The following is a 24,954-nucleotide window of genomic DNA, read 5'->3' on the forward strand; positions in this document are numbered from 1 at the left end:
TTTGGCATATGTTCGTCTCCCATATGGGATACATGCCTTGCCCAGCGTAACTGTCAGATCATAAGAAGTCTCTCTATACTGTCTATACCGGCATTTGCAAGGACATCGCTGTTTGTAATGAGGTCTTGCCATCGTATGTCCATGATGGAGCTCAAGCATCTTTGGTGAAAGTGCTCAAGTAGTCTTAGTTGTTTTCTGTATAGTACCCATGTTGCAGATCCATATAGAAGGGTTGTGAGAAACACCTCCTGGTAGCCATTGATTTTTGTTGGCAGGAGGAGTGATTTATTCTGCCAAATTCTCGTCTGAAGGCGTCTGAAAGTGCTACTGGCCCTGGCCAGACGGTTATCAACTTCCCTTGAAAGTGAGTGATCATTTGATACTATACTACCCAGATATGTGAAGAGGTCTACTTCGTTAAGGGTCTGTCCTATTATGGTGATATTTGGGGCTGAGTAGGCTTGGGTGACTTCTGGAACATGACTTCTGTCTTCCCAGATACGGTAATAACATTCAAGGCAATTATAACTTTATTTAGATTTAGTAGACAAGTAATAATTACTAATACTATTAGTAATACTAGAATCTAGATCTAATACTCAGAAAAAATAGTAACTTATTGTAATATCATATATGTCATGTCTTTATATATTAATATTATTTACTTAATATACTTATTACTTATACTTTTATATAATATAGATTCTAGTACTAAGTACTAGCTATAGCCTATCCTGATAATCACACTTTATTTCTAATATAATATTATAAAGCAGAAAGTAAGGGGTAATGAATGTACATATGTCCCACATAGAAATCAAAACCGTTTGACCAATGTTGATAAAATTTTGCATAAATGTTCCTTAGATCATGGCGGAGACGGTAGTGTATGTTTAATGTTCCTCCCAGCATTTGAATGCCCTAAAAATAAAAAGAAACACTCAAATCTCTATTAAAAAAAACTAAACTTTTTTAACAAATCAGGTTTGTAAACCAATTTTTACAGTATTTTATATTTGATATGACTATGTTGGCTAAATAGATAAACCCATTTTCACACTCTACTTTTATTTTATTACAAAATCTAAAAAAAATGTGTAGGGAACATTCCCAATGTTAGATATCTAGATCAAAATTCAATTCACTAGAACAGTAATACCCAAACTAAGACCTGCAGGCCGCAGGTCATATCTGGCTAGTTAAATATATAATATAGATCTAGTAGTAGTTTCAGTAATATAATCTATAGTCTTATCTTATTTTATAAAATACATATGATGATGATCTAGACAAGTAATGTCTAATTCACTCAGTAATAATGACTAGATCTAGACACTAGTCTAGCTACATCTAGAATCTAGTAGATCTAGATCTAATCTCAGTAAGTAATATATAGGCATCTAGATCTAGGACATGTAAGACGTAATCTCTGTTATCATCATCTATTTTGAAGTAACTTCTGTATTTTATAAGAAGATAAGTTTGAGTAAGTTAAGTGAAGACTGAGATTTTGAACTTCAGAATTTTTAGGACTCCCCTGAGTTCACCCAACTCTAGACTAATAGCTGCCTGACATACTTTCCAGACTTTAGGGAAGTTAAGGCTAAGGTGATTGGTCATTGTCTTGGCCACTTGATATCCTTGTTATAGTTTCAGATCAAGAAACGGATGATCTTTATCATCTGCCTCCATAGATCCCAATGTTTAAAAGGGCTGACATTACTTTTTTAAAAATTGTGCCGCATCATGTTTTTGTAGTTAGCTATTACTTTTAACTCAACATTCAATTGTTTATTATGTCTGATATTTAGATGCTATATAGAATCTTATATTTTAACTGTACTTCCTTTAACACAAGCAGATACAAGTCTTTGTATTTTATCTTGATACAGTTACACTTATTGGATACTGTGGTTTATGTAGCTCGTTATGGATACCATTGAAATAAAAGCATGTCTTAAAAAAGCCAGAGATGCTCTTCGAGAAAAAGATTTTAAAGAGGCTCTGAAACAGAGTAAGGTAAGTAGCTGTTTTTATCTTCATGTAAGACCATTATGTTTGATTTGAAAATTACTTAAAAGAAAGAAGAGTTGAATATTAATACTTGTGAATGTAAGTTTATGTAATCTACATATATTCATCTTCAAACCAGGCTGTCCTTGGAGTGGACAAGGATAATTATAATGCCTTGGTATTTATTGGACTTGCAGCAGAAGGACTGAATCAGCCAGATCAGGCATTAAAAGCTTTTAGAAGAGCTTCAGAAAAAGACCCAGATCAACTTCTTGCTTGGCAGGTAATTAACTGCAATGGCAGAGAGGTGTTTTGTAGTAGTTACTATGTTAAAACAAACACAAAAAGTAAGTCACTATTGATCATTCTTTTTCAATAAGAAAAAAAAAACATCACTTAGTTGATAGCTAATAGAGGTACACATTTAAAAATTTTTTTTTTAAAGTTAAATAACTCTAGTTTTTATACTTAAATCCTTTTAGTGAAAAGAAAAACTATGTTACTCAAAGATTTTCGTAAAATAATAATTTTTCACAAGAATTAGTTTTACATCATTATGGTTTATCTATTGCTTGAAATAATTTAACTCTAAAAAGTTAATTAAAAATTTATTATTATTATTAATTATTTCAGACACACTAATTTTTGTATTAATGTTACAGGGATTGTCCAGTTTCTTTGATAAAAATCCTACTGTAGTTGGCACAGATGAAGCTATCATTATTTATCAAAGACTTTTGGCTTTAACTTTAAGGTTAGAATCAAAATTGTTTTTTTTTTTTAGTTTCGCTTATAGGAATGGAAAATAGTATATATGTATACATACATCACTAAAAACACTAATAATGATATTTAATATCTCCTTTCTGATAGTTATGTCTATAGAAAGTCTTGAAATAGTTAAGAGCACAAACAAAAAAAAGGTCTCTTGATTTAGGAATCTTTTATGGTTTGATATTTTTTGTAGAAATATTAGTTCACTTAGTATCCTTCTTGGATGTTTCTTTTATGTTTGGATTTGTAAAACTATACAGTGGCATAATGTACTCAACATTTACATATTTATAATCCAGTATAGGGTGTCCTATTAAAGTCACAATTACTATATAACTTACATTAAAATTTGAAAAAAATATTTTTTTTTTGAATGTACAAATCTTTAATGGAAGTAAAATTTAGAAAAAAATTGATCTTGTCTTACATTTAGTCTGCATGGCGTTTATAAAAAAAAAACTGTTTTAATTGTAGCGATTGCAAAAAACAGATAGTTTATGCACAGAAACTAGTGGACTTGTATTTGAAATCTAATAAAAAAGAAAAGGTCAGTAGTGTCTTTTTACTTCGATTTGTATATATTACTTTATACTTTGTTTTCAAGATGTTACATAGTTGCTTAGTAAAGAGCACTTTGTTAACAAAACAAGTACCTCGATTAAAAATCTAGGGATTTTAATCATATTATTAAAGAAAGGACTAAACATTTTTTCAAGGACATCACAGAACCTGGTCACTTTAAATTAGGACAAACAAACATTTTGACAAGGACATCACAGAACCTGGTCACTTAAATGAGTTCTAACATCAGGGAAAGTAAAATAAAATCTCACATCATCACCATAGTCAGCCTCAGAATCAACATGAGGCTAAGGGTCTGAGTTAAAACAAGAAATGAAGAAAGCTACACAAAACTATAGATATATAATAATATAGTCTAACCTTAATAGTGCATGACCAAAAAAAAATAAAATAAGCTCACACGTAACTTTTTTTTTTTTTTTTTTTTTGTAATTTGTATTTATTGTAGTTCATTTAAAATGCCTTGTTTAGAATGGATGGTGTACAGTTGGTCAAGTGCTTGGCTTCTGAAATGTGGGGTCTTGGGTTCAAATCTAGGATTTCAAACTTTGAGATTTTTTTGAACACCCTTGAGTCTACCCAACTCTAAAATATTGAAGAAAAAAAAAGATTGAACAATTGATTGAATAGATTGAATATTTAGGCCTCTATATTTCAGGCACTGGAACTGCTGGAGCATCTTTTAGATCTTCAGAAGGCTGTGGAAGAAAGAGTGACTGTACTTAAACAAATTATAAACACATGGTCACATGACTTGCCTCACAGTACATCAAATTTGGTAAGAGCCGATGTTGAAACAATTAATTTTGGTATGTTGGTTATATATTTAATAATAATAATAATAATCATCTTCATTGTCCGTAAGGAAATTTGTCTTACAATTTGTGCATTACACCAAACCAAACATTGTAACTATGAAAAACTAAAATGTACATTCACACAAGACTCACTCATAATTTACATGTGAAAAGTTTATATCAGATTGTTTCTATTTAATGATTTGATTTCCAGGGTAACAAAAGTGTTTGTGTCTGTTTGTCTTTGCTATCTGTCTTTTGTATCTCTTTTGTGATGGTATAAACACAAAATCCTGACCCCACTGGTGATTTTTTATTTCTAGAATCTTTTTAGCTTTTTTGGTGGATGTTTGTCTCAAACAGCTGCCCAAATGTGGTTTGTTTTTTGCCAATGACTTTACCAGCAGCATTTAGGATTCTATATTATTTTTAATGTCTTTCAGATTCATTCTTCCCATGCTGTCTTATGCAAATAAGTTTTCAATACATAAATGCATATAAATATCTCATATTTAATTTTGCTTAGACTTAGCCAACAAACAAACACTTAAAACAAGCTAACAGTAGCCCAATTTATTCCCTAAATGGTTACCAAGTCAGCCTCACATTTTTAAGCACAATTTAACCAATGTGACAGAATTAAAAAAAAATCTTTTGTTTGTATCATATTTTTTAATGCACTTATTTTCCACAATGTTGAATGTGTCAGTATCAGTCAGCTTTAACTGAAATTCTTCAACACACTGCATATTTAACCAAAGATGAAATCAGTACTTTTATTGAGCAACTTCTCTGTCAGATGTCAAAGGTGAGTCAAAAAACTTTTTCATGAAGATACTTAAATGTTGCCAGAATAGAAACATTGTTTATAGAACTTTGTTATGCAAAAGCAGAAAAACAAGCAAAATATAAAAAATCTTAAAAAACAAAACAAAATAAAGCTTATTTAAAGGGGAAGAACTCCACCATTAAAAGTATATCAATAATGTACAAGCTATTTCCCCATATGTGATATCAAACAAAATAATTAATTACAATATTTTTTTGTTGATTCATGTTTTGTTAGGACAATAAATAATTATTTAAAGTATCAACTTGATTGGAGTATGCGCGAGGGAGAAATAATGTTAACAATCATTTAAGGGGACTAAACCCAACAAATTTATCCATATCTGTGAATACTGAAAGATTAGTTTCCCTTGTTGGGATTATACAAAATAATCAATTACCATTAATAAATGAATAATTGGTTCCTTTTTAAAATTGATTTATGTCTTGTCCAATGAATAATTATGTAAAGTTTCAACTTGATCTGAGAATGGGTGTGGGAGACATAACATGTTCACACTTTTTACCAGACAGACAGATAAAGTGAGTAAATAAAAGCTTTGTTATAATAGTTTGACATATAAATGAGAATCAGAATGCATGGGGGATTTGAATAGATTTACATAGGTTAACATTAAAAATATCTTATTTGAAACATCATTGATACAAATAATTATATCTGTCAAGTAAAATAGCAAATATTACGTAATTTTATCCAGAAAGAGCTTTGATCATTTCAGGTTTCTGTGGATTCGGTGAAAATTCTGTGCACAACATTCAATGAAAATTTCCCAGATGCCTTCCCACCAAAAGAATATCTGCTCAGATTTTATTTAGAAACAAATATTGGTAATGTCAAATATCTGTGCTTTATTTTATGTACTCTTTAGATTGAATTGGATTTTATTGCATTGATAAACTAACTGACTTTCTTATAAGTTTGTAAATGTAATGTTTGTTTTTTTTAACTATTGAAATTTAATGACCTGTTTTTTTCAACTCTTTCTCTCCTTATTAATGATACCATTGTTAATTTGACCCCATTAAATTCAATTAAATTTTAATTTTATAAACTTTATATCTGTGTTTTATAAAAAGAGCATGCATTCTCCTATAATTCTATACCAAAAGTAACGTTTTCTGATTACAAACAAAGATGTTATCATAAGTTTTATCATAACAGGGTAGAATGTACAAATGTGAAAAATGAACAATTCTGTCAGAACGTGGAAAATAATTACAGAGATAAAGAGTTAAACAAGACTATTAGGATATAAGTAATTTAATCTAATAATTCTTTACAATTGACATTCATACAGTTTAAAATGATTTTTATGAGTGTATGTGAGCTATAAACGGGATGGCAGTTTAGTTAAAAGACAGTTTTCCATATTCATTTCAAAACATGGACCTTCTTCTAGGTGTTGCCACAGTTCCTGTGACTGTATGTGAACAAGTGGCTCAACTTATTGAGCAGCTCATCAGCATCAAACCAGACTCTCTAATGATACAAGTTGCTCAAGGCTTTTTAGAATTGCAGCGCAACAATTTTGTTAAAGCAAATAATCTTTTGCAAGGTACTTTTCTTCTTCTAAAATCTCAATATACATAATTTATTTTTTCCTCTCAAAACAATGTGGCTTACTCATTGAGTCTGATCATTAAAATGTATGTCCTATTTGTGTTTCAGTTTGTGATGCTGATAATATTAGTGGACTCTACTATTTAGGCTTTACAAATCTTTGTTTACACAAATACCAACAATGCTTGGAGGTTTGTAATAAAGGTTGGTGAAAATCTTCTAATACTTTAATTGTACATGTCATTTAATCACTTTTGTTTTTAATAGTATGTTGTTGTTTTTTAAAACTTACAATTTAAGAAAACAAAAAAAAATGAAATGAATAAATTTATGAATGTTATCAGTATGTTAACAAAATATATTGCTCTCCAGGATTGACAGCCTTGTCCAGTCCCAGCAGAGTGTTTAGTTCATCGCTGGCTCATGTAGACTGCTTGTTTAAATTGGCCATGGCTGAAGCCTACAGAGAAATCAATACACTTGACTCTAGAGAGAAAGCTTTTTCAATTTTAGAAGAGGTGAGATGTCAGAATGTGTTGACTGCAGCTAATATCTGACATTTTTTTTTTGCCATTGTTAACCTCAATGACATATTTATTCATTTATAAATTATATTAGGTTTCAGAAAGAATGCCCAATGAAGCCTTTCTTATCAAGGCCTATGTGTATTTAGACCAGGGAAAGGTGGATGACGCTCAGGTAAATTTTCATGAGGGAAAAAAAAAATTCTTTCTTGTATCAAACATTTAATATCAAACATTTAGTCAGTCATGTTGACCAACCAAAAAATTAAAATTTGTTAAAATTAGGTTCAGATAGATTGTAAAAATACCATTACTAAGATAAGACCTTAATTCATTCTCTTTATTTTTAAAATTTTTAATATCTATTAGATTTCATATGAATTATTTTATAATACTATTACATAAATAACTTGAATTTGCTTTTTTAAATATTTTTTTTGCTCCTTAATTGTTTTTTTTTTGTTTTTTAGACATGTGCTAATTATTTGCCTCAAGATTCTCTGCCAGTACAGACTTTAAAAGCCACAATTTTATTTGCCAAAAAGGACTTCATGTCAGCTCTACAAATGTATGTCATAGTTTTAAAATGTCACTTTTGAAAATTTCTTTGAAAAAAAAACCTATTAAGTTAATACCAGTGCTGCCCTTGAGCCAAGATGTAAGAAGTAATATTTTTTCTTTTTTGAAGGAATGACTAATTTATAAGAAGTTAAGAATACAGCCCACCAGGGCTTAGAGTTCTAGTCAGTCTTCACATTAAGAATTGTAAATTGGGTCCTTTTCCTAATGCTTCTTAAGTACTGTTAAGCCCTTCCCGAGTGTTGTTAGGTTGGCTAACTAGGCTGCTCTCACACCTCATATGTAACTTCCCCTTCTTTGATGAACTGTTTGTTCTCTAAGTGTGCTGTATGCACCATTTCTTTACGTTTGTCATCTTTACCAGGTCATTTTACACAAGATGTTGTATTGAAATGTGAGCCTGACCCACTGTTGAGATTTTTTTGATACATCTGGCTCATGTTTGGAAAACGCTGACTTATACAATAGAATTTGGACACTTAATTTAGGAACTTTACTTCAAGTTTACTCATGAATAAAGAAAAATGTCTGAAAATTATTTTTTTTTTTAGAAATGCAGTGACTATACAACTTATGACTGTTTATTAATAGTTCTTTTTGTTTCTGGTTTAGACTGAAGAAAATTGTAGCAGAAGATCCCTCTGACTTTAGAACCACATTAAAACTAGGTCAAACTCTGTGGGAGCTAAGAAACTCTCAGGATATAGCAGATGTGAAAGAGCAATGTTTTAATACTCTTCTTAAGGTAAGTTTCTCGAGTTGCATGAATTCACATCAGCATGTTGCCCCCGATTTAGGGCTATATCAGTGTGTAATCTAAACTAGACAAATATAAATATTTTTAACTTCATTTCTTAACTAGGCTGCCAAACTTGACCCTCTTCATTTTGAAAGTTTTCTGTACTTGGGCTACTTCTATAGAGACATTCAACGTGACAAAACGTAAGTAGCTTGGCAACCTAACTTATTCTTGCTTGTCATTTAAGACACCACTGCACATTAATTTAGCATCCTATTTTTTGATATAAAGAAAGGGCAGCTTAACCTATGGGCCTATTATTTCAGTAAAGCTAGAAGATGTTTTCAAAAAGCCTATGATCTGAATTCTGCTTCTACTGAGACAGGAATTGCTTTAGTAGATTCACTGATGGAAGAAGAAGAGGTTAGTCTGTTTCAGGAAAGAAAATTTTCATTTTTAAAGGATTGATTTTTATATTGCTTAAATTAATCAAGACATCCTTGATACTTCAAATGTAAAAAGTATATCTAATGTTGACAGCAAACTCAGTGTGTTAGGATTCTAGAACAAGCTACTTCCCAAGCAGCCGCAGGACAGTGAGTTCAGTTTAAATTGGCTATTAGAGTGTAGTTATAAAAAGATATCATTTTCTATAATGCTGATGCATGTTGCTTGAAACACAGCACCAAAAAAGCAAGAAAAAACTTTTGTCTTTTCCAGTAAATTGACAGAATTTTCTAACATTATTAAAGTGTTAAAAATAAACTTTGAAAAATATTAATAAATTTTTTTTTTTTTAATATCTTCTGTATTGAAGTATTGAATAAAATTTTGTTAATTTTTATTTTAAATGAATTTTTATTTCACATAGATATTGTTTTCCTCACAATGTATTAAGATTGGTACTGTAAATCAAATGAACATTTCACATAGGTTTTTTGTTTTTCCTCATAATGGTATTATAATAGGTACTCTAAATCAAGCAAACATATCTTTGCAAAAAAATAAATAAATAAACATTTTAAGCTTTTTTATGTAGTCTTAATGGATACAGATTTGTTTTCTTTTGTCATATTGAGCCCAGAATAAACAAATTATTTTCACCAATTCAAAGTATTCCCATGTTGTTTGAGTTACCTTCATCTAACAGGATGGGATTTGTTTCATTTAACAATGTTTTTAATTTCTTAATGATATTGATAAAGGATTGTTCTTATGATGAGAGGTTGTTTAAAAAATGACATTTAATCACAATCATTTCAACAAATTTCCCAGTGCCAAATGGGCTTGGTTAAGGCTAGGATTGTACCAGATCAAGCAAAATGACTTTGATGCTGCCATTATCTCACTGCAGTCTGCCCTCAGAGGAGATCCTCAGGATAAGTAGGTCAACCTTCTGATAAGTTAATCATATTTTCACAATAGCCACTGTAACTTAGTTTTGACAAATTTAAATTTTAGAAGATTGATCTCAATACATTTAAGTTAAAAAAAAAAAGTATCCTTTTAAGTTTTCACAAGTTTAAATGTTAGAAGATTGATTTTGAAGCATTTAAGTTAAAAAAAAAAAGTACTCCTTTCAGGCTTTGTGTTCTATGGGGCAGATGGTGTGAAGATCATCTGTTTCTATGGTGTACGATTAATAAAGGTGTCATTAGACAGCACAAAGACTAACCGCTATGTCAACCCCCCCCCCTCCAATAAGAAGCATTGCTACTTAACTATTCCATGTCATATTTTTGAAAAGGGTTATTTATATTTCTTATTTCTTTTATGCAGCCATGTTTGGGAATGCTTAGCAGAAGCTTATCTCCAGCGTGGTAGTTACAATGCTGCATTAAAAGCATTTACTAAAGCATCTGAGGTAAATATATTGTGTTAATGTATTTTTAAATATCAGTGAAAAAAGAGGCTAAGTAAATTTGTTTATATCCCAGGTACATTTCTTGGGTAGACTTTTTTTTAATACAAGATCTGTGAGGTCAATATTGAGTAATTCAATATAATGCTTAAGGTTATAGGACATTTTCTTTGGCCACCTAAAATAATGTTGTTTGTTTTTATTCCTTCTGTAACTTCTTTTGTAAGTCTTTCATTTTTTTTCCTCTTTAGAAAAAGATTTTGTTTAAATTGTTTACATTTTGTTTTTGTACATTTTTCAGTTAGATCCAAACTCTTTGTATTGTCAATATAAGTAAGTGCTGATTACTTCATTCATAATACCAGTATTTCAAAATAAAATGGAATAAATTGTTCATATAACTCTTATAATGATTTAGAAATAAATGATGTTGTTATTAAGTCTTTGATGCCAATCTCTTCAGGATTGCTAACATCAAACATGTACTTGGAGAAATGGCAATGGCTATTATAGAGTACAAGAAAATTTTAGAAAAATCTCCAGATTACGTTCCTGTCTTAAAAGGTATTTTACTTTTATTAATCATTAATACCAGAGATCATCTGTCTTTATGTACTCATATCATTTCAACTTGGTTCTTGTTTTATAAATCTGTATGCTTATATCTTTATTGAATGAAAGTATTACCTAAATGTTATTTTACTAACTTCGTTGTAATATTTTACCAGGTACACCAAATCATATTTGAGAAATGAAAACAATGCATTTTTAGGGTACATAGGGAAACAAAAGAATTGAGTTTGAACATTTTGTCATACTATTGATTTTCAGTTACACTGTATCAGTGTTAAACAAGAATCTCTCATCTGTCCCTTGACTTTCATCCTAGTGGTGCTGTGATAGTTCGCCTAACCAAATCCCTCCATTGTTCCGATTAGCAGCTGTTCTTAGTAAGATGTCAAGAGAGGTGGGTTTATTCTTTTACATTGTCCAACCAGCCTTTCTTTGGACAACCTTTCTTCAACTGCCTCTTGAAGGATGACTTTAGACAGTGAGTCATGTCTTACACTATGACCTAACCAGCTCAGCTTTACTCTCTTCACAGTATTCAGGAGTTCCTCCTTTTTGCCAGCCAGAGTGTTGACTTGTAACAGTATAAATTCATTTGTTTTCTTTTCCTGGTATCTGATAACCAACATTTTTCTGTATCATTTACTCTTAAAGGTTTGAATTCATCTTTCTGCCTCAGCATTCAGTGTCCAATTTTCACAGCCACATAGAAGTATATAGACCACTAGTGAAGAATACAGTTGAACTAGAATAAGCGCCATAAATCTGTTTTTTTTTTTAAATGATCAAATTGTTTAAAAGTAAAAAAAAAGCCAAAAGATTTGCATTCTACATTTTTCCCCTCTCCCCCACATAGGTGTTTCTGAAAGTCTTATACAACTTGGTAAACACAAACTTCTTGCCTGTTTGGATGATCTAGCCAAAGGATGTTTTGAAGAGGCTATTGTCTTTTTAACTAGGTGAATATTTTTTATTTATTTGTTATATATTGACAAAATCTGAAATGAAAGTAAATGTTTTAGTATGTTTTAAAATATTTATCTCTTTTTATTGATTCAGTAAAAAAATATTAGATTTAAATTTTGTGTTGTTTCAGAGCTGCTGCTCAAAGACCAGATTTATCTTGCATTTGGAAGTTGCTGGGCGATGCTTGTACTCTGATTTACCCAATAGATGTGGAGCCATTTAGGTACTTCTTCTTCTTCTAGCCAGCTTTATTTCTGCTGAGCTGTCAGCTCTTTTGCAGACTGTGCCAAGGAAAAAAAGTGTGCTGTTTTCTTTCTTTGTTCAGTATTGCCATACAGTGTGTTGATTATGTTGGGCTGGAGTGTTAGTAGGGTCTGCTTAAGGTGGATTAAGATGGGGCATTCAAAGAGGATATGGTTCACGGTTTTGTAACATTCAAGACTGTAAACTTCCTTAAAATGCAGGGATTATATAAAAATCCTGAGGAAACCCCTAGCCTTACAAAATGCCCTTTAGGTCCATGAACATTTATTTTATACTGTAACATTGAGTAAGAAAATTAGTTTTAGTTCTGTTCAAAATCAACTTTAATTATTGGAAAAAATTTTTATTTGGACTTATTCTGTTTGACTCCCAGTGGAGCATAGGGCTGCAACAGTACTTTGCCATCTGACTCTGTTCTGGGCAATTTCCACTCAGTTGGGTCCATGTCCATCCTGCCATCTTTGCTTCTTTGTCTACCGATTTCCTTTATGTTTGATTTGGTCTCCCAGCTTTTCTCCTGTGTGTCCAATCCAACCCCCTTTGCATCATTTGGTTTCTTGTTCTACTGGTGTTTGCTGAGTTGTTTCCCCACAGACTGAGATTTTTTTTCGAACATCTGACACCAACTATATGTCACAAGCATTATTTGATGAATCCTGTCTAAATTTTGCCAGTTCTGTACATATTTTGTTTTGACTTTTTGAACACATAAAATTATATTGTATTGAAATTAATTGTTTATTAATTAATGGCCTTCGATTGTGTTTAAATGTTCAATGGGACAGAGTAAATAAATGTTGTTTCCCCACAGACTGAGATTTTTTTTCGAACATCTGACACCAATTATATGTCACAAGCATTATTTGGTGAATCCTGTCTAAATTTTGCCAGTTCTGTACATATTTTGTTTTGACTTTTTGAACACATAAAATTATATTGTATTGAAATTAATTGTTTATTAATTAATGGTCTTTGATTGTGTTTAAATGTTCAATGGGACAGAGTAAATAAATGTTTAAAAAAACAAACAAACAAATAACATTATCAACACATTGAGGCAGGAAAAGAGAGGATTTCAAGGAGAGCAGAGTAAACAAAACAGTTAAATAATCTTGATCCAAATGCTTGGCCTAAGCCAGGGGTTCTCAACCTGTGGGTCGTGACCCCCTTGGGGGTCGATTGTCGATTTGCCAGGGGTCGCCAAAGACCATTGAAAAGATGGATTGTTATTGTCTATTCTTTAATTGCTGTGTGTGTGTGCGGGAGGGGATTGTAAAAAGGGGTCGCCGAGCATAAAAGGTTGAGAACCGCTGGCCTAAGCCATTAAACTATAAACTGGTTTATATTCTATTTCTAGTCTCAGCCTATTCTTTCACTAATCCATTCAGTTTTAATCACAGAGAATGTCTTACTATGAAGATATGTGCTCTAATAGTATCTTTGTTTATTGGTCAATGAAAGTTAGCTTTTCATCAGCTCATAGTAAAATTCTTATTTCAAGTGAAAGTTATCAAATGTATGTAAACTCAATACATATGTCTCCACTGTATTTATCTTTTATTTCTGTTACAGCTTTCTATTCTATCTAGCTCTATAGAAACTACATTAGTTTCTCGCCAAGTCTAGGTGTCCCTGGGTTCAGCTGTAATTACAAAACACTTAATAACTTGGTCAAGGCCAACAAAAAACTTGATAGCATATATCACACACTGGCCTCTGATATAGTGAAAACTAACACACTTCCAGTCATTTGTGCATATATTCTGACAAATACAAATTAAAATAGATTATACACATGCACACATTCATTTGTGACAATTCCTTTCTTTTGTTTCTTGTAGTAGCAACATTTGTTAGAATTTTTTTTTCAGACATTATTTTGACAGCTTTTACTCAGTGTTTCTTGGGTCCAATTATTTCTCTAAACTGTTCATTATCTAGCCGTTTTTGTCTCTTTCCTTACAAAAAATAAAGTATTATTGGATTTTAAAAGTATTAAATATAAAAAATGTTTCTTCTGTTCATTGGTTAACTCATAGCTACCTATATTCAATCTCTTAGTGTGCCTGTGAAACTGTTAAAGAAAACAACAAGTGTTGAAGAGTTAAAGCTGGTTACTAAAAGTGAATTACTCAGAATAGGCTCTAGGTAAGACAAACTTCTTATCCCATTAGAAATTACAGTTTAAAGAATGATAATTGTACCATGAACATTTTCACAGTGATTTTTAATGGCTTCCCTTATCACTTGTTAATGTAAAGTCTATTATACATTTGCACTAAGTCTAATCCATTTTATCTTCATATTGTTTTGTGTTTCTATTTTGATTGAAGTTGTTATGGTCAAGCATTGAAAATATTTCCTGAAAGTGGCTCATTGTGGCATGACCTAGGAGTAAACTTGTACCATCAAAGTCAGCTTTTATTCAGCAATGATGACAGTGGAGATGGTCTCACACTGTTAGACAGAGCCAGCCAGGCTCTGAAGAAGGCAATTAATCTAGAGCCCAAAGACTGGCGACACTGGAATGTCCTGGGAGTCATTGCCTGCTGCAGTGGTGAGTAATTCTGGTTGGGATGGCGTCGTCCTACTGACTTATTGCTGTCGTGGTGATGTGTTCATGTTGCAACTGTCGAATAGTTCACCAACTAATTTGTTTTTAAATTGTAAAGTTAAAGTAAAGTTCTCCTTTCAGACCTTGTGGTCTATAGGGCAGATGATGTAAAAGTCATGTTTCTGTGGCCTATGGTTAATGAGGGTGTCTTGTGGCCAGCACAACGACCAACTGCCTTTTCTTTTCCACAACTAATGTCAGGTACCCATTAGAGTTGGGTGGACTCAGAGGTGCCAGAAGATCCCTAAATTAAAAATCCCAGTCTTCACCCAGTCAAACCCCGGTCCCCGGTTTGGAAGCCAAGTGCTTTACCGCTCAGCCACCACACCTCTGTTTTTAAATTGTGGGTTATTTTAATTGTGATGATCGCACAGTTTCACCAACGTTTGGATGTAGGTCTGTAAGGTTGTTATGTATACAATATACTAAACTAATTTTTGAATCATTATCGTCATTAATATTCTTGACAAAGTAGTTGGACATAAAAAAAGTTGTTGATGCCAATTTTTTTTTATAAAGAAATTGAATTAAAAAAGATTTTTACTCTTGATAATGCAGAAGTGTTTGGTTTACCTCAGTTATCTACCTACTATACTAACTACTGAAGTACCTTATAAAACAAAGCATTCAGATTGATCTTTTGAAAAGGCAGAGGTTCTAGGTTTGCATTAGTTTTACTATAAGATGTTTAGAAATGATACATTTATATACACATATATTTTCAATTTTTTTCTTGCTTTCATTTTATTTTAGCCTGTGACAAGCCATCTTTAGCTCAGCATTGTTTTATCAAGTCTCTAGAATGTGAAGCAAATGTAAGGTTAAGAAACATTGTATATACCTAATATAGATAATGCTTAATGCTTCCATTACAACAATGATAATCATGATATGATATAATCTTGATGTGCTTACCATATTGAATTTTCACTGAATTAGACTTTTACAAATAAAAATAGAAAAAATGTGTGCAAAAAATTATTATTCAATTTGTATTCCCCCATATCCATCCTAAAATTAATCAGAAAGATCTGAATTTTCAACTCCTTCGAAGGTTACAAAAAAATGGCCCAATAAACTTTGAAAATGTTCTAATTCATAAATGATTTTCAAACAATTTTCTTCGATAAAATTTTCTTTTACAGAATGTTGTGGCCTGGACAAATCTTGGAACATTTTATCTCAGTAAAAATAATGTTGAGGTAATTTTGACATAAATTGATTTTATTGTTAGATTGTAAGAAAACTGTTTTCACATGAGTTCCCCACACATATAGCTGTTTATGTTTACTGTATGAGTCCTTCACACTGAGAGCTGTATATGTTTACCATGTGAGTCCCACACTCAGAGAACTGCATGTGTTTACAATGGGTATGCTTTCGAAATACCCTGATTTTAAGCACAAAATATAGTGACTATTTTCAATTAAATTATGCTGGACTGGTATCTTTATTTAAGTACTTAAATTTAGAAAAAAAAATCTGTATTATTTTGTTGACTTTAAATTCCATTTTGCATGAAACCAAACCTTACAATAGAGTTGATTTTTTTATTTACTTCCAGGTTAAAATTGTTTTTTTCCCTTTTGTATTTATTATTAACATTAATTTAATATATAATTTAATATTTAATTTAGTTAATATTAATTTATTATTAATTCAGAAAAGAAAATTGTTGAAATCAACCAAACCTTTTATGTGTAATATTTGATACCACTTCTATTTACAGCTTGCTTACAATGCTTTTAAAAATGCCCAGAGTATTGACCCAACATATGTGGCTTGTTGGATTGGCCAGGTAAAGATTGTTCATGCCTATTTGTTTTCTAGTTAGTTAATACTTGAAATATCATCTTATTTCTTTTTAGTTTAGTACTGCTTATTTTCATTAAGTTAATTTTGTTCTTCAGGCAATGATTGCTGAAACAGTTCAATCAAATGAGGCAATGGATTTATTTCGACACTCTTCAGAGCTTGGATTCAATGTATGTTTGTACCTTTAAAATGATTATACCAATTTTATATTTGATGGCTATTGCATAGATTTAGACTTTAGTGAAGGATTCATAATTTTTTAATTTTTTTTAGTTTTGTGTTGTAGTTAAACATTATTGCATGATTTTATCATAACACTGCTGTTTCCAATGTCCAATAGCTATACATATTCTGATCATGTTGATCCTTACAAACTTCAATCATCTTTTGCTTTTGTTGAAATGTAAAGCACCAAAGTTATTTCCTTATGGTTTATGTTCAGAGTGATGTCATCAATGCATGCTTTTAGTTTACTTCTTTGTTTTTTTTTTTTTTAAAAAAAGAATGAAAAAAAACAAACAAACAAAACAGCCCTCTTGCTGCCTCCTGCAAATGTCGGAATTGACAGCCAGCTTTCCCCCCCCCCCCCTTTCTGATGCTCAGAAAGGTGTGGTAGGAAATAGAAAATAAGTGTGCAAAAAATTATTATTCAATTTGTATTCCCCCTCCAATCCTAAAATTGCTTGGAAAGGTGTGGGAGGATCTAAGTCAAAAGAGGTGGGCTGGACATCAGTGAGCCATTTAAATATTGTTGAATTATTGTTGTGTATTTGGAGAAATTAAACTTCTGTATCATTGAAGCTGGAATCTTTTACTTCAATCTTTGCATTTCTTTGCAATGAACTGAAATTGTTTTGTTTGTTTTTAATCATATTTCAATGTTCTAATGCTGGCTGAAGATATATATGACTTGAGTTAGTACAGTTTCAGATTTGTATATTTCATTTGAACAGTTGGAGAGCAGTCTAGGATACAGTCAGTGGGTATTGAAAGTTCTAGGGGATGCCAGTGTTAGAAAAACTGATGTCTACCATTACAGTATCCAGCAGATGGCAGCAGTACCAGCAGCTAGTGATGACATGACAAGATATACACGTAATCTTTGCATTGTTAAATAATAATGTGTTCTAAACTGGTTCAAAACTTTATTATCATTTCTAACTTACCTGTACAGCAGACTGGTCAGAATGCTTGGTTGTAATTGAAGGTACACGTTGAATCTAGATTTAATCTCTTGAGTTTAATTTAAGTTTAAATTTTTGTTGCTTTTTTGTGTCTTAGCAAAGGTTATTACTGAAATCTGAAAGCTATCTAGCAGTCAAATGAATTACAATGATATAAAATAGGATAGAATGTGACACATGCTTCAGAAATGATCAACATAAATATAAATTGACTGAAGAGTTTTGTTGTTTTCTGTTGCTGCCATCACCTCATGCCCTGCAGAAATTTTGATCATGTTTTAGTAGAAAATCAGCTGACTGTTTAGGCATGTTGTGCCTGTTTACATGTTTCCTTTCTTGTTTTCTAAAAGATAATCTAAAAGCTCAACTTAACTGTAAAGACTTAAGTAAAGTAATGAGTTAACTTGATAGTTATAGTATGCTTTTTTTATGAAAAAAGTATTTTAAAACCTATATATTGATAGCTGTTTTTTTTTTTTACTTGGTATTTCTTGGTTATTGAGGCCCATAGCCTATAAGGTTTAAATTTTTTCGACTGTCTTTATCTCTTTTGAGACAGTGGTACAGTGGTTCTATCATTTGGATGGTCACATCCTTTAAGGGTCATCATTGATTTTCTAAGGTGATCAAGTTTTTTGCTGGCAATAAAATTTAGTCATATGTGAACTAGGATAGTGACTAACAGAGTTGCATTGTTTAATCCTAGGATAAAAAGACTTTTCATGTTTGAAGGAAGATCCAAACACCTTATTAAAGAGATCAGTATTAGGCCTACTTAGACTTTGTATTAAAAACAAGGTTTAATCTATTTTATATCATTTTCCTGTTCCCAGGTCGTATAAAGAAAGATCCAGTTGCTTACAATATGCAGGGCTTGCTGTTTGAACATCAAAACTTGCTAGATTCTTCTGTATCAGCATTTCAGAAGTAAGATTCAATGATTAAGTGTCTTGTAATGATTTAGCAGCTAAATATACCTAATTCCTTTGCATTGTATTACAAAGTTTAGAAAATGTACCCATTTATTTTTCAGAGCTATAAGCTTATTGAAAGAAGGATTCAGGGATGATTCAGAGAGTTATTTAAATGATGTTCAAATCAATCTAGCCAGAGTACTGAGGTTGGTGAGAGTTAACTTCTTTTTTTTAAGTGTGACTCATTGTACTTATTTAGTAAGCAGTGGTGTTTAAGTTACAAAACAAAAGTCTTGATTCAAAACTGAAATAATCTGTAAACTAGTCAGGGCCAGAGAATTAACCCTGAGGTGTTCTATAAACTTGTGAGAATTAACCCTGTATTATCTTTCATTTTTGATTTTCCTTGCTACCAGCGTAGTTGAGAACTGTTAGCCTAACCTTTCATTATGAGATGCCTTAGCTTAGATTATAAGTTAGAGCTGTGCAGTGTAAAACCTGACTGAATGCCAGATGTTCTTTTTACAGAGTTTTTTTTTTAGAGCTTTGATTACATTCCTTGCCCACACACACTAGTTTGGCACTTGACATGATAAGTGAATGCAGATCCTGTGTTTAGCCTAATAACTTGACCAAGAATTACTTTGACTTATGTGTCCTCTTGTTACTGACTTCAAAACAATGTGTCATTGTCCTGATGTCGTTTCATGATATTTTCAGTAAGCAAGGAAAATATGAAGAGTCTATTCAGCTCTATGAGACATGTTCCATGACTTCAGATGTACAGAATACATGCTTCTATGGGCTGACACTTTTCAAGGCTGGTAGAATAAAAGATGCTTTTAATGGTAAGTCTTTTATTGTTGAGGAAATTATATAGGTAATATTGAGTTTTACTATAATTTAACTCTTTCTCTCCTAATTGATGATGCCAACGTTGATTTGACCCCATTAAACTAGATTGAAGTTTAATCATAACAGATTAGTGAAATACAAATGAACAAAATGTATAATTCTATAAGAACAAGGAAAATAATTACGGAGAGAAAGAGTTAAGTCCATAGTCTTTAGCTAGTTGGGAGAACTTCACAAGGTTTGTGACAGGCAAAAAAATGTCAACTATCTACATTTCTTACAGCAGTAAATGGACCACTTTTCAACATAACTTTGAATGTATTCTTAAAACAATCTGCTTATTCTGCTTAGCTAACTAAACTTTTTAACTGTAATAATTTAAAAACAAGAAAGGTTTTCAAAAGGAATAGTCATATTTTCAGAAAAGCTGAATTTAAAACAAATCAACGCAAACCCACATTTATTTCAGCTAACCTTGAAACCAGCTACTAACTATTAATGTTTCTTTCTCAGTGTATAGTCAAGTCCTGACTGTAGTTCCTGGTATGCCAGAAGAGTCTCAGGTGTATGCAGCACTAGGTATGGTAGCCTACAAGACTGGAGACAAAAGCCAAGCAAAGACTCTTCTCTTTAGCGGGTAATTGTCACAACTAGTATAAATGTACTGCTTTTAAAATATATCCTCAAGAGATTGTCTTTGATATGAAAGACATTAATATATCAGATGTATCCGACACGATAGAAAGGTTTGAAGGATTGTACAAAAAACAGCACTGACATTCAAAAGTCATTTGATTTCTGAACATTATTTCAAGTAACTTAACACAGAAACACAAATCCAAACAATACTCCATGCCTAGATTTACAACACTCACAATACTAGACACATTGATCAATTAATCCATTTATCTATGATAATACTTGGCCAGCTCTTATTAGCAATCACCATAAGAAATGGCAAAAAAAAAAACCAACACAAAAAAAAACATAGTCTGACAGAATGTATTCATCACATGCTTCTTTGATTGTCTGCTAAAACTAAGGTCTAGTTGTAAATAGAGTAGATTCCTTGCCAATGTCTTCCTTCTAAAATATTGAAGGAAACAATAGTCATGCCAAGTTAAAATAGAACCATTTTAACCATTTAAAGTGTGCTCATCTCATCTCATCTCTGCCTGTGGTCCCTTCTGGGGCATAGGCCACCAACCAGCTTCCTCCAGGCATCAAGGTTCTGGGCGAGTCTCTCCAACTGTCCCCACATCTTTCCCCTCTGCTTGGCATCTGCTTCCAGATTGTGGCACCATGTATTCCAGGGCAGTCCCCTCTTCCTCTTTCCTTGGGGGTTCCAGGTTAGGGCTTGCCTTGTTATGTTGGATGCATGCTTGCTAAGGGTGTGACCTATTTATCTCCAGCGTCTCTGAAGGATATCTACTTCAAATGGCTAATGTTTTGTTCTTTGCCACAGTTCCTCATTCAAGATCATGTCTGGCCAGCGGATCATAAGAATATTCCTCAGGCAGGTATTGATGAATAGTTGTTTTTTTTCACGGTGGTGATGGTGGTTCTCCAGGTCTCTGCTCCATAAAGTAGTATCAGCTTAACAATGGTGTTAAAGAGCCTAATCTTGATGGTGGTGCTTATTTCCCTAGATCCCCAGGTGTTCTTCAGCTGATGGAAGGCTGCTCGAGCTTTACCAATGAGGGTTCTGACATCTGCATCTGTTCCTCCATGGTGGTCTATGATACTGCCGAGATAGGTGAAGCTTTCCACCTCTTCCAGAGCCTCACCTTGGACTGTAATGGGTGTATTGTTGGATGCCTTTATCTTGAACACCTTGCTCTTCCCTCTGTTTATGGTAAGACCCATTCTAGCTGAATTGTCTGCAACAACATTTATCTTTTCCTGCATCTGCTGCTGTGTGGGAGAAAGAAGAGCCAAGTCATCTGCAAAGTCAAGGTCATCTAGCTGTTTTCACAGTGTCCACTGTATACCATTCCGCTTCTGGTCTGTTGCTGTCTTCAAGACCCAATCTATGGCTAGTAGAAACAAGAAGGGAGAGAGTAAACAGCCTTGTCTCACTCCTGTTTGGATTTCAAATGCCTCTCTCAGTTGTCTGTCATGCGCTATTCTGGAAGTCATCCCCTCATATGACTTTTTGATGATATTTGTAATTTTTCAGGCACTCCATAGTGTCTCAAAAGTAAAAGTCTCAAAAGCCTTCTCATAGTTTATAAAACTGACGTAGTGAGGGGAGTTCCATTCCATGGACTGTTCCAAAATTATTCGTAGTGTCGCTATCTGATCTGTGCATGATCTCTCCTTTTGAAAGCCGGCTTGTTGGTTATGGAGATGTTGATCTACAGCATCTTTCATTTGGTTTAACAGAATGCAGTTAAAACTTTCCCTGGAATGGACAGTAGTGTTATCCTTCGATAGTTGGAGCAGGAACTAAGATCACCTTTCTAGTAAATAAAATTAAAGTACCCCTTTCAGTTCTTGCAATCTATTGGGCAGATGACGACAAGTTCATCTGTTTCTATGGTCAATGGTTAACGACAATCAACCACCTTTACTTTTCCCAACTTATGTCAAGTACTCATTAGAGGTGGGTGGACTCTGGGGACATTCTTTCTTCATTGAGACGCTCAGCTACCACTCCCCCTATTAAAATTGTGCTACTGGTGATATAGTTTATTCAAAATGGCTACAATCTTTTCTTAAATTTTATTTTAAGACATGTAATATATGTCAATATTGCTCACCTTTTTTTTGTGTCTGCAGCTTCCAAACATCTCAACCTTCACTTCATGGCTTGTTGGCTCTGTGTGCCCTGGGACTTTTACAGAAAGACATGACTTTGTCTGCTGCTGTACTTGAAGAGGTTTACAAAAGAGAAGATAAAGAGGAAGTCCTGAAGGAGATCAGTTTGTTGAAACTCTACTCAAACTATTTACAGGTTTTTAAAATTTACACAGTTTTAGGATCAAGTTATTTCAGCTTTAAGACCTGACAATAAGAATAAAAAATAAGAAAAAATGTTGACAGAACTGATTTAACTCATATGCTATGTTTTTACAAATGCTCCTTCTTCTCTAGTGCTATTAGAACATTAATCATGCATTACTAGATTGACCTAGGAACATGTGTAGGATGTAATCAAATAATCATCTACTTTTTTGGTCTGTATTTTATAAAGTAAAGATAACTCAGTACTGAAGGAAAAAAAAATACCACCACCATTAAAAACACTAGACCTGTGACCACAGTTGTGTATCAAGGATTGACCTCTTAAGTCACATGAGAAGGTGCAAAGGGAAAACAATGTACAATCAAATGTAAAATGCAACAGAGAGAGAGAGTCAGAGACCTTTAGTTCATCAGTCATCATTTCTATCTCTTGGCCACTAAACCATATAACATAGTCTACTCATGCTGCATATTGTCTGACATTAATTACCATGTAATTACTACTTAAGGCTGTTAACAATTGTTATTTTTTCTTTCTATGAGCTATAAAATTATTCAACAATCTTTCCTTTTCTCATTTAGAACCTGACCATTAAGTTGAGACATTTGGTGGCACATTTCTTTGATCTTTAACATAGTGCAATATTTTAACTATACTAAACACATTTTGATAACTATTTCATTTAGAACACTTAATATTTAAAATGAAGATATGTCTTTGTATTATATTTTGTTTTATTATTTTTTATTTGATATATTCTGTTTTAACTGTATTTACCAGTGAACTATTTTGCATCACATAAAGTTTTTAATTTGAAGAACACTGACTGATATATTAATTTTATCAATAGTTGAAAAAAAAATTAATTAAAAAATCAAGAAGTGAAATTGTCATTAGAATCTGTTTTTGTGTCATAAAATATTTTTTTTTTGGACTTAAAATACTTTCTATATACCTTTTTAATTCTAGGACAGTTTCGAGGAAGGTTTAATTGAATTGAAACAAGTGTGTGAGACAACGCCAGCTCTAACAAGTCTCTTAGGACAATGTCTTCTCAGTTCTTGGACCAAATTAACCAAGTCAGAAATCTTGCATTCAATTCTACAGTTTCTGTGTCTTCGTGATAGCCGACAAGAAGTAAATATGTTTTGAGCCACATTATTCTAACATGCATTGAGAACACATAATTGCATGGAATGATCATTGATAGAATTACACATTTTAAAAATTGATATGAATATTTGTGTTAAAATACAAAAAATTTGAATGTATGCTGATGAAATATTCCTACCTGGCACACACACTTCAGTGAATGTATTTGTGTGTATTATAGTCTGTCTCTCTGACATATATACTTTAAATACCTATGTGTATTATAGTTTTTCATTAATCTCTCCTGCAGAATGACCCACAGTTTGATTTAGTACAAACACTAAGTCAACTATTAGTTGGACAACATCACAGGAAGTGCAATGATCAGAATGTCTTGAAAACTGCACAAAAAGCATTCCATGCTAATCCAGGTAACTTGTTACAACACATTGGGATTTATTTGTTTAAAAATTGCTTTGATAGTGCAAATCTTACATGCTATAGCCAGCTCAGTGCCCTATGGTATGCTCAGTGCCCTATGTTACAATCTCCTTTTGGACATGTCGTATCCGAGAGAAGGTTTCTGTGCTACCTTTAGGCACTTAGTTGGGATTTGAATAACCTTCTTGATAGGTTACCCTGTAGTTTATGCCACTCTGCCACACATCCCAAGTTTGAGTAAATTGTTTTATTATTTGACTTATGAACACTTTTTTTTTGTTGCTACGTTGTGTAACTTGAAGTAAAAAAGTAAGTTCAGTTCATCTTTCAGACCTTGCGATCTATAGGGCAGATCATCTAATGGGCATCTGTTTTCATGGTCTATAATTAACAAGGGTGTGATGTTTTTATCACAGCAACCAACCGTCTTTACTTTCCCCCATCCACTGTCAGGTACCCTTTTTAGCTGTCCTTAAAAATCCTGAAAGTCTACACTGAGATATGAATCCGAGATCCCATTGGTTTGAAATGTTAACTAGAAATACTACACTTAAGAACCATAAACAACGCCAACACTATAATACCAGATTCATGAGGGAATTTATTTACACACTTTGTTAACACACATGACACATAAAATTCCAACATTCGCTCCCTTAGTCAAGGGGAATTATTCAAGATACTCATATAAACAATGCCAACAAGTGCTTTACGATTTAGCCACCAAGCTCTTCAAGGTGAGAAAGTAAAAAAAAGACATTTATAGGGGAAAAAAATGGTCTACTGTTTTTTCATTTCTTAGATCCAGTAGCTGACTTTCTGACATTCTTTACCTGCAGGTTGTCATCTAGCATTAAGTAATTTGGCAGCGGCAGTTCATGCAGAGGCTGTTGTCATGAAAAACTCAAAGTGTAGCAATTTGTTTCAAGTGGAGCAAGGTCTTCTAAACATACTGCTTGAGGATAGTAAGTAGAACAACCTTGAGACTATTT

The 24,954-nt window shown here is 32.5% G+C and overlaps 1 protein-coding gene across 4 annotated transcripts in view; it reads left to right on the forward strand.

Annotated features, from left to right (window-relative positions):
* The window catches only part of LOC106075124 (tetratricopeptide repeat protein 37-like), a 32,083-nt gene that overhangs the window by 1,143 nt on the left and 5,986 nt on the right, over positions 1–24,954 (forward strand). For 2 of the 4 annotated variants that reach the window (XM_056018044.1, XM_056018043.1), the window contains exons 2-38: positions 1,893–2,019; positions 2,153–2,296; positions 2,676–2,767; positions 3,262–3,334; positions 4,028–4,147; positions 4,876–4,974; positions 5,735–5,843; positions 6,416–6,571; positions 6,685–6,780; positions 6,949–7,094; positions 7,195–7,275; positions 7,571–7,668; positions 8,292–8,424; positions 8,542–8,621; positions 8,745–8,841; positions 8,959–9,014; positions 9,694–9,801; positions 10,198–10,282; positions 10,581–10,612; positions 10,743–10,843; positions 11,706–11,808; positions 11,946–12,038; positions 14,141–14,227; positions 14,413–14,636; positions 15,447–15,508; positions 15,839–15,895; positions 16,423–16,491; positions 16,604–16,678; positions 17,462–17,603; positions 18,526–18,619; positions 18,726–18,812; positions 19,327–19,454; positions 19,975–20,098; positions 22,243–22,417; positions 23,399–23,566; positions 23,832–23,952; positions 24,802–24,927. In XM_056018044.1, the coding sequence (XP_055874019.1) occupies positions 1,930–2,019; positions 2,153–2,296; positions 2,676–2,767; positions 3,262–3,334; positions 4,028–4,147; positions 4,876–4,974; positions 5,735–5,843; positions 6,416–6,571; positions 6,685–6,780; positions 6,949–7,094; positions 7,195–7,275; positions 7,571–7,668; positions 8,292–8,424; positions 8,542–8,621; positions 8,745–8,841; positions 8,959–9,014; positions 9,694–9,801; positions 10,198–10,282; positions 10,581–10,612; positions 10,743–10,843; positions 11,706–11,808; positions 11,946–12,038; positions 14,141–14,227; positions 14,413–14,636; positions 15,447–15,508; positions 15,839–15,895; positions 16,423–16,491; positions 16,604–16,678; positions 17,462–17,603; positions 18,526–18,619; positions 18,726–18,812; positions 19,327–19,454; positions 19,975–20,098; positions 22,243–22,417; positions 23,399–23,566; positions 23,832–23,952; positions 24,802–24,927 (3,931 nt within the window). In that variant the 5' untranslated portion in view covers positions 1,893–1,929. Of the gene's footprint in view, positions 1–387; positions 504–878; positions 985–1,892; positions 2,020–2,152; positions 2,297–2,675; positions 2,768–3,261; positions 3,335–4,027; positions 4,148–4,875; positions 4,975–5,734; positions 5,844–6,415; positions 6,572–6,684; positions 6,781–6,948; positions 7,095–7,194; positions 7,276–7,570; positions 7,669–8,291; positions 8,425–8,541; positions 8,622–8,744; positions 8,842–8,958; positions 9,015–9,693; positions 9,802–10,197; positions 10,283–10,580; positions 10,613–10,742; positions 10,844–11,705; positions 11,809–11,945; positions 12,039–14,140; positions 14,228–14,412; positions 14,637–15,446; positions 15,509–15,838; positions 15,896–16,422; positions 16,492–16,603; positions 16,679–17,461; positions 17,604–18,525; positions 18,620–18,725; positions 18,813–19,326; positions 19,455–19,974; positions 20,099–22,242; positions 22,418–23,398; positions 23,567–23,831; positions 23,953–24,801; positions 24,928–24,954 lie in introns of those variants that run through there. The other 2 variants (XM_056018045.1, XM_056018046.1) reach the window with 2 other exon arrangements.

The sequence above is a fragment of the Biomphalaria glabrata genome, chromosome 1, assembly GCF_947242115.1.
Source record: "Biomphalaria glabrata chromosome 1, xgBioGlab47.1, whole genome shotgun sequence".
NCBI classification, from domain to species: Eukaryota; Metazoa; Mollusca; class Gastropoda; family Planorbidae; genus Biomphalaria; species Biomphalaria glabrata.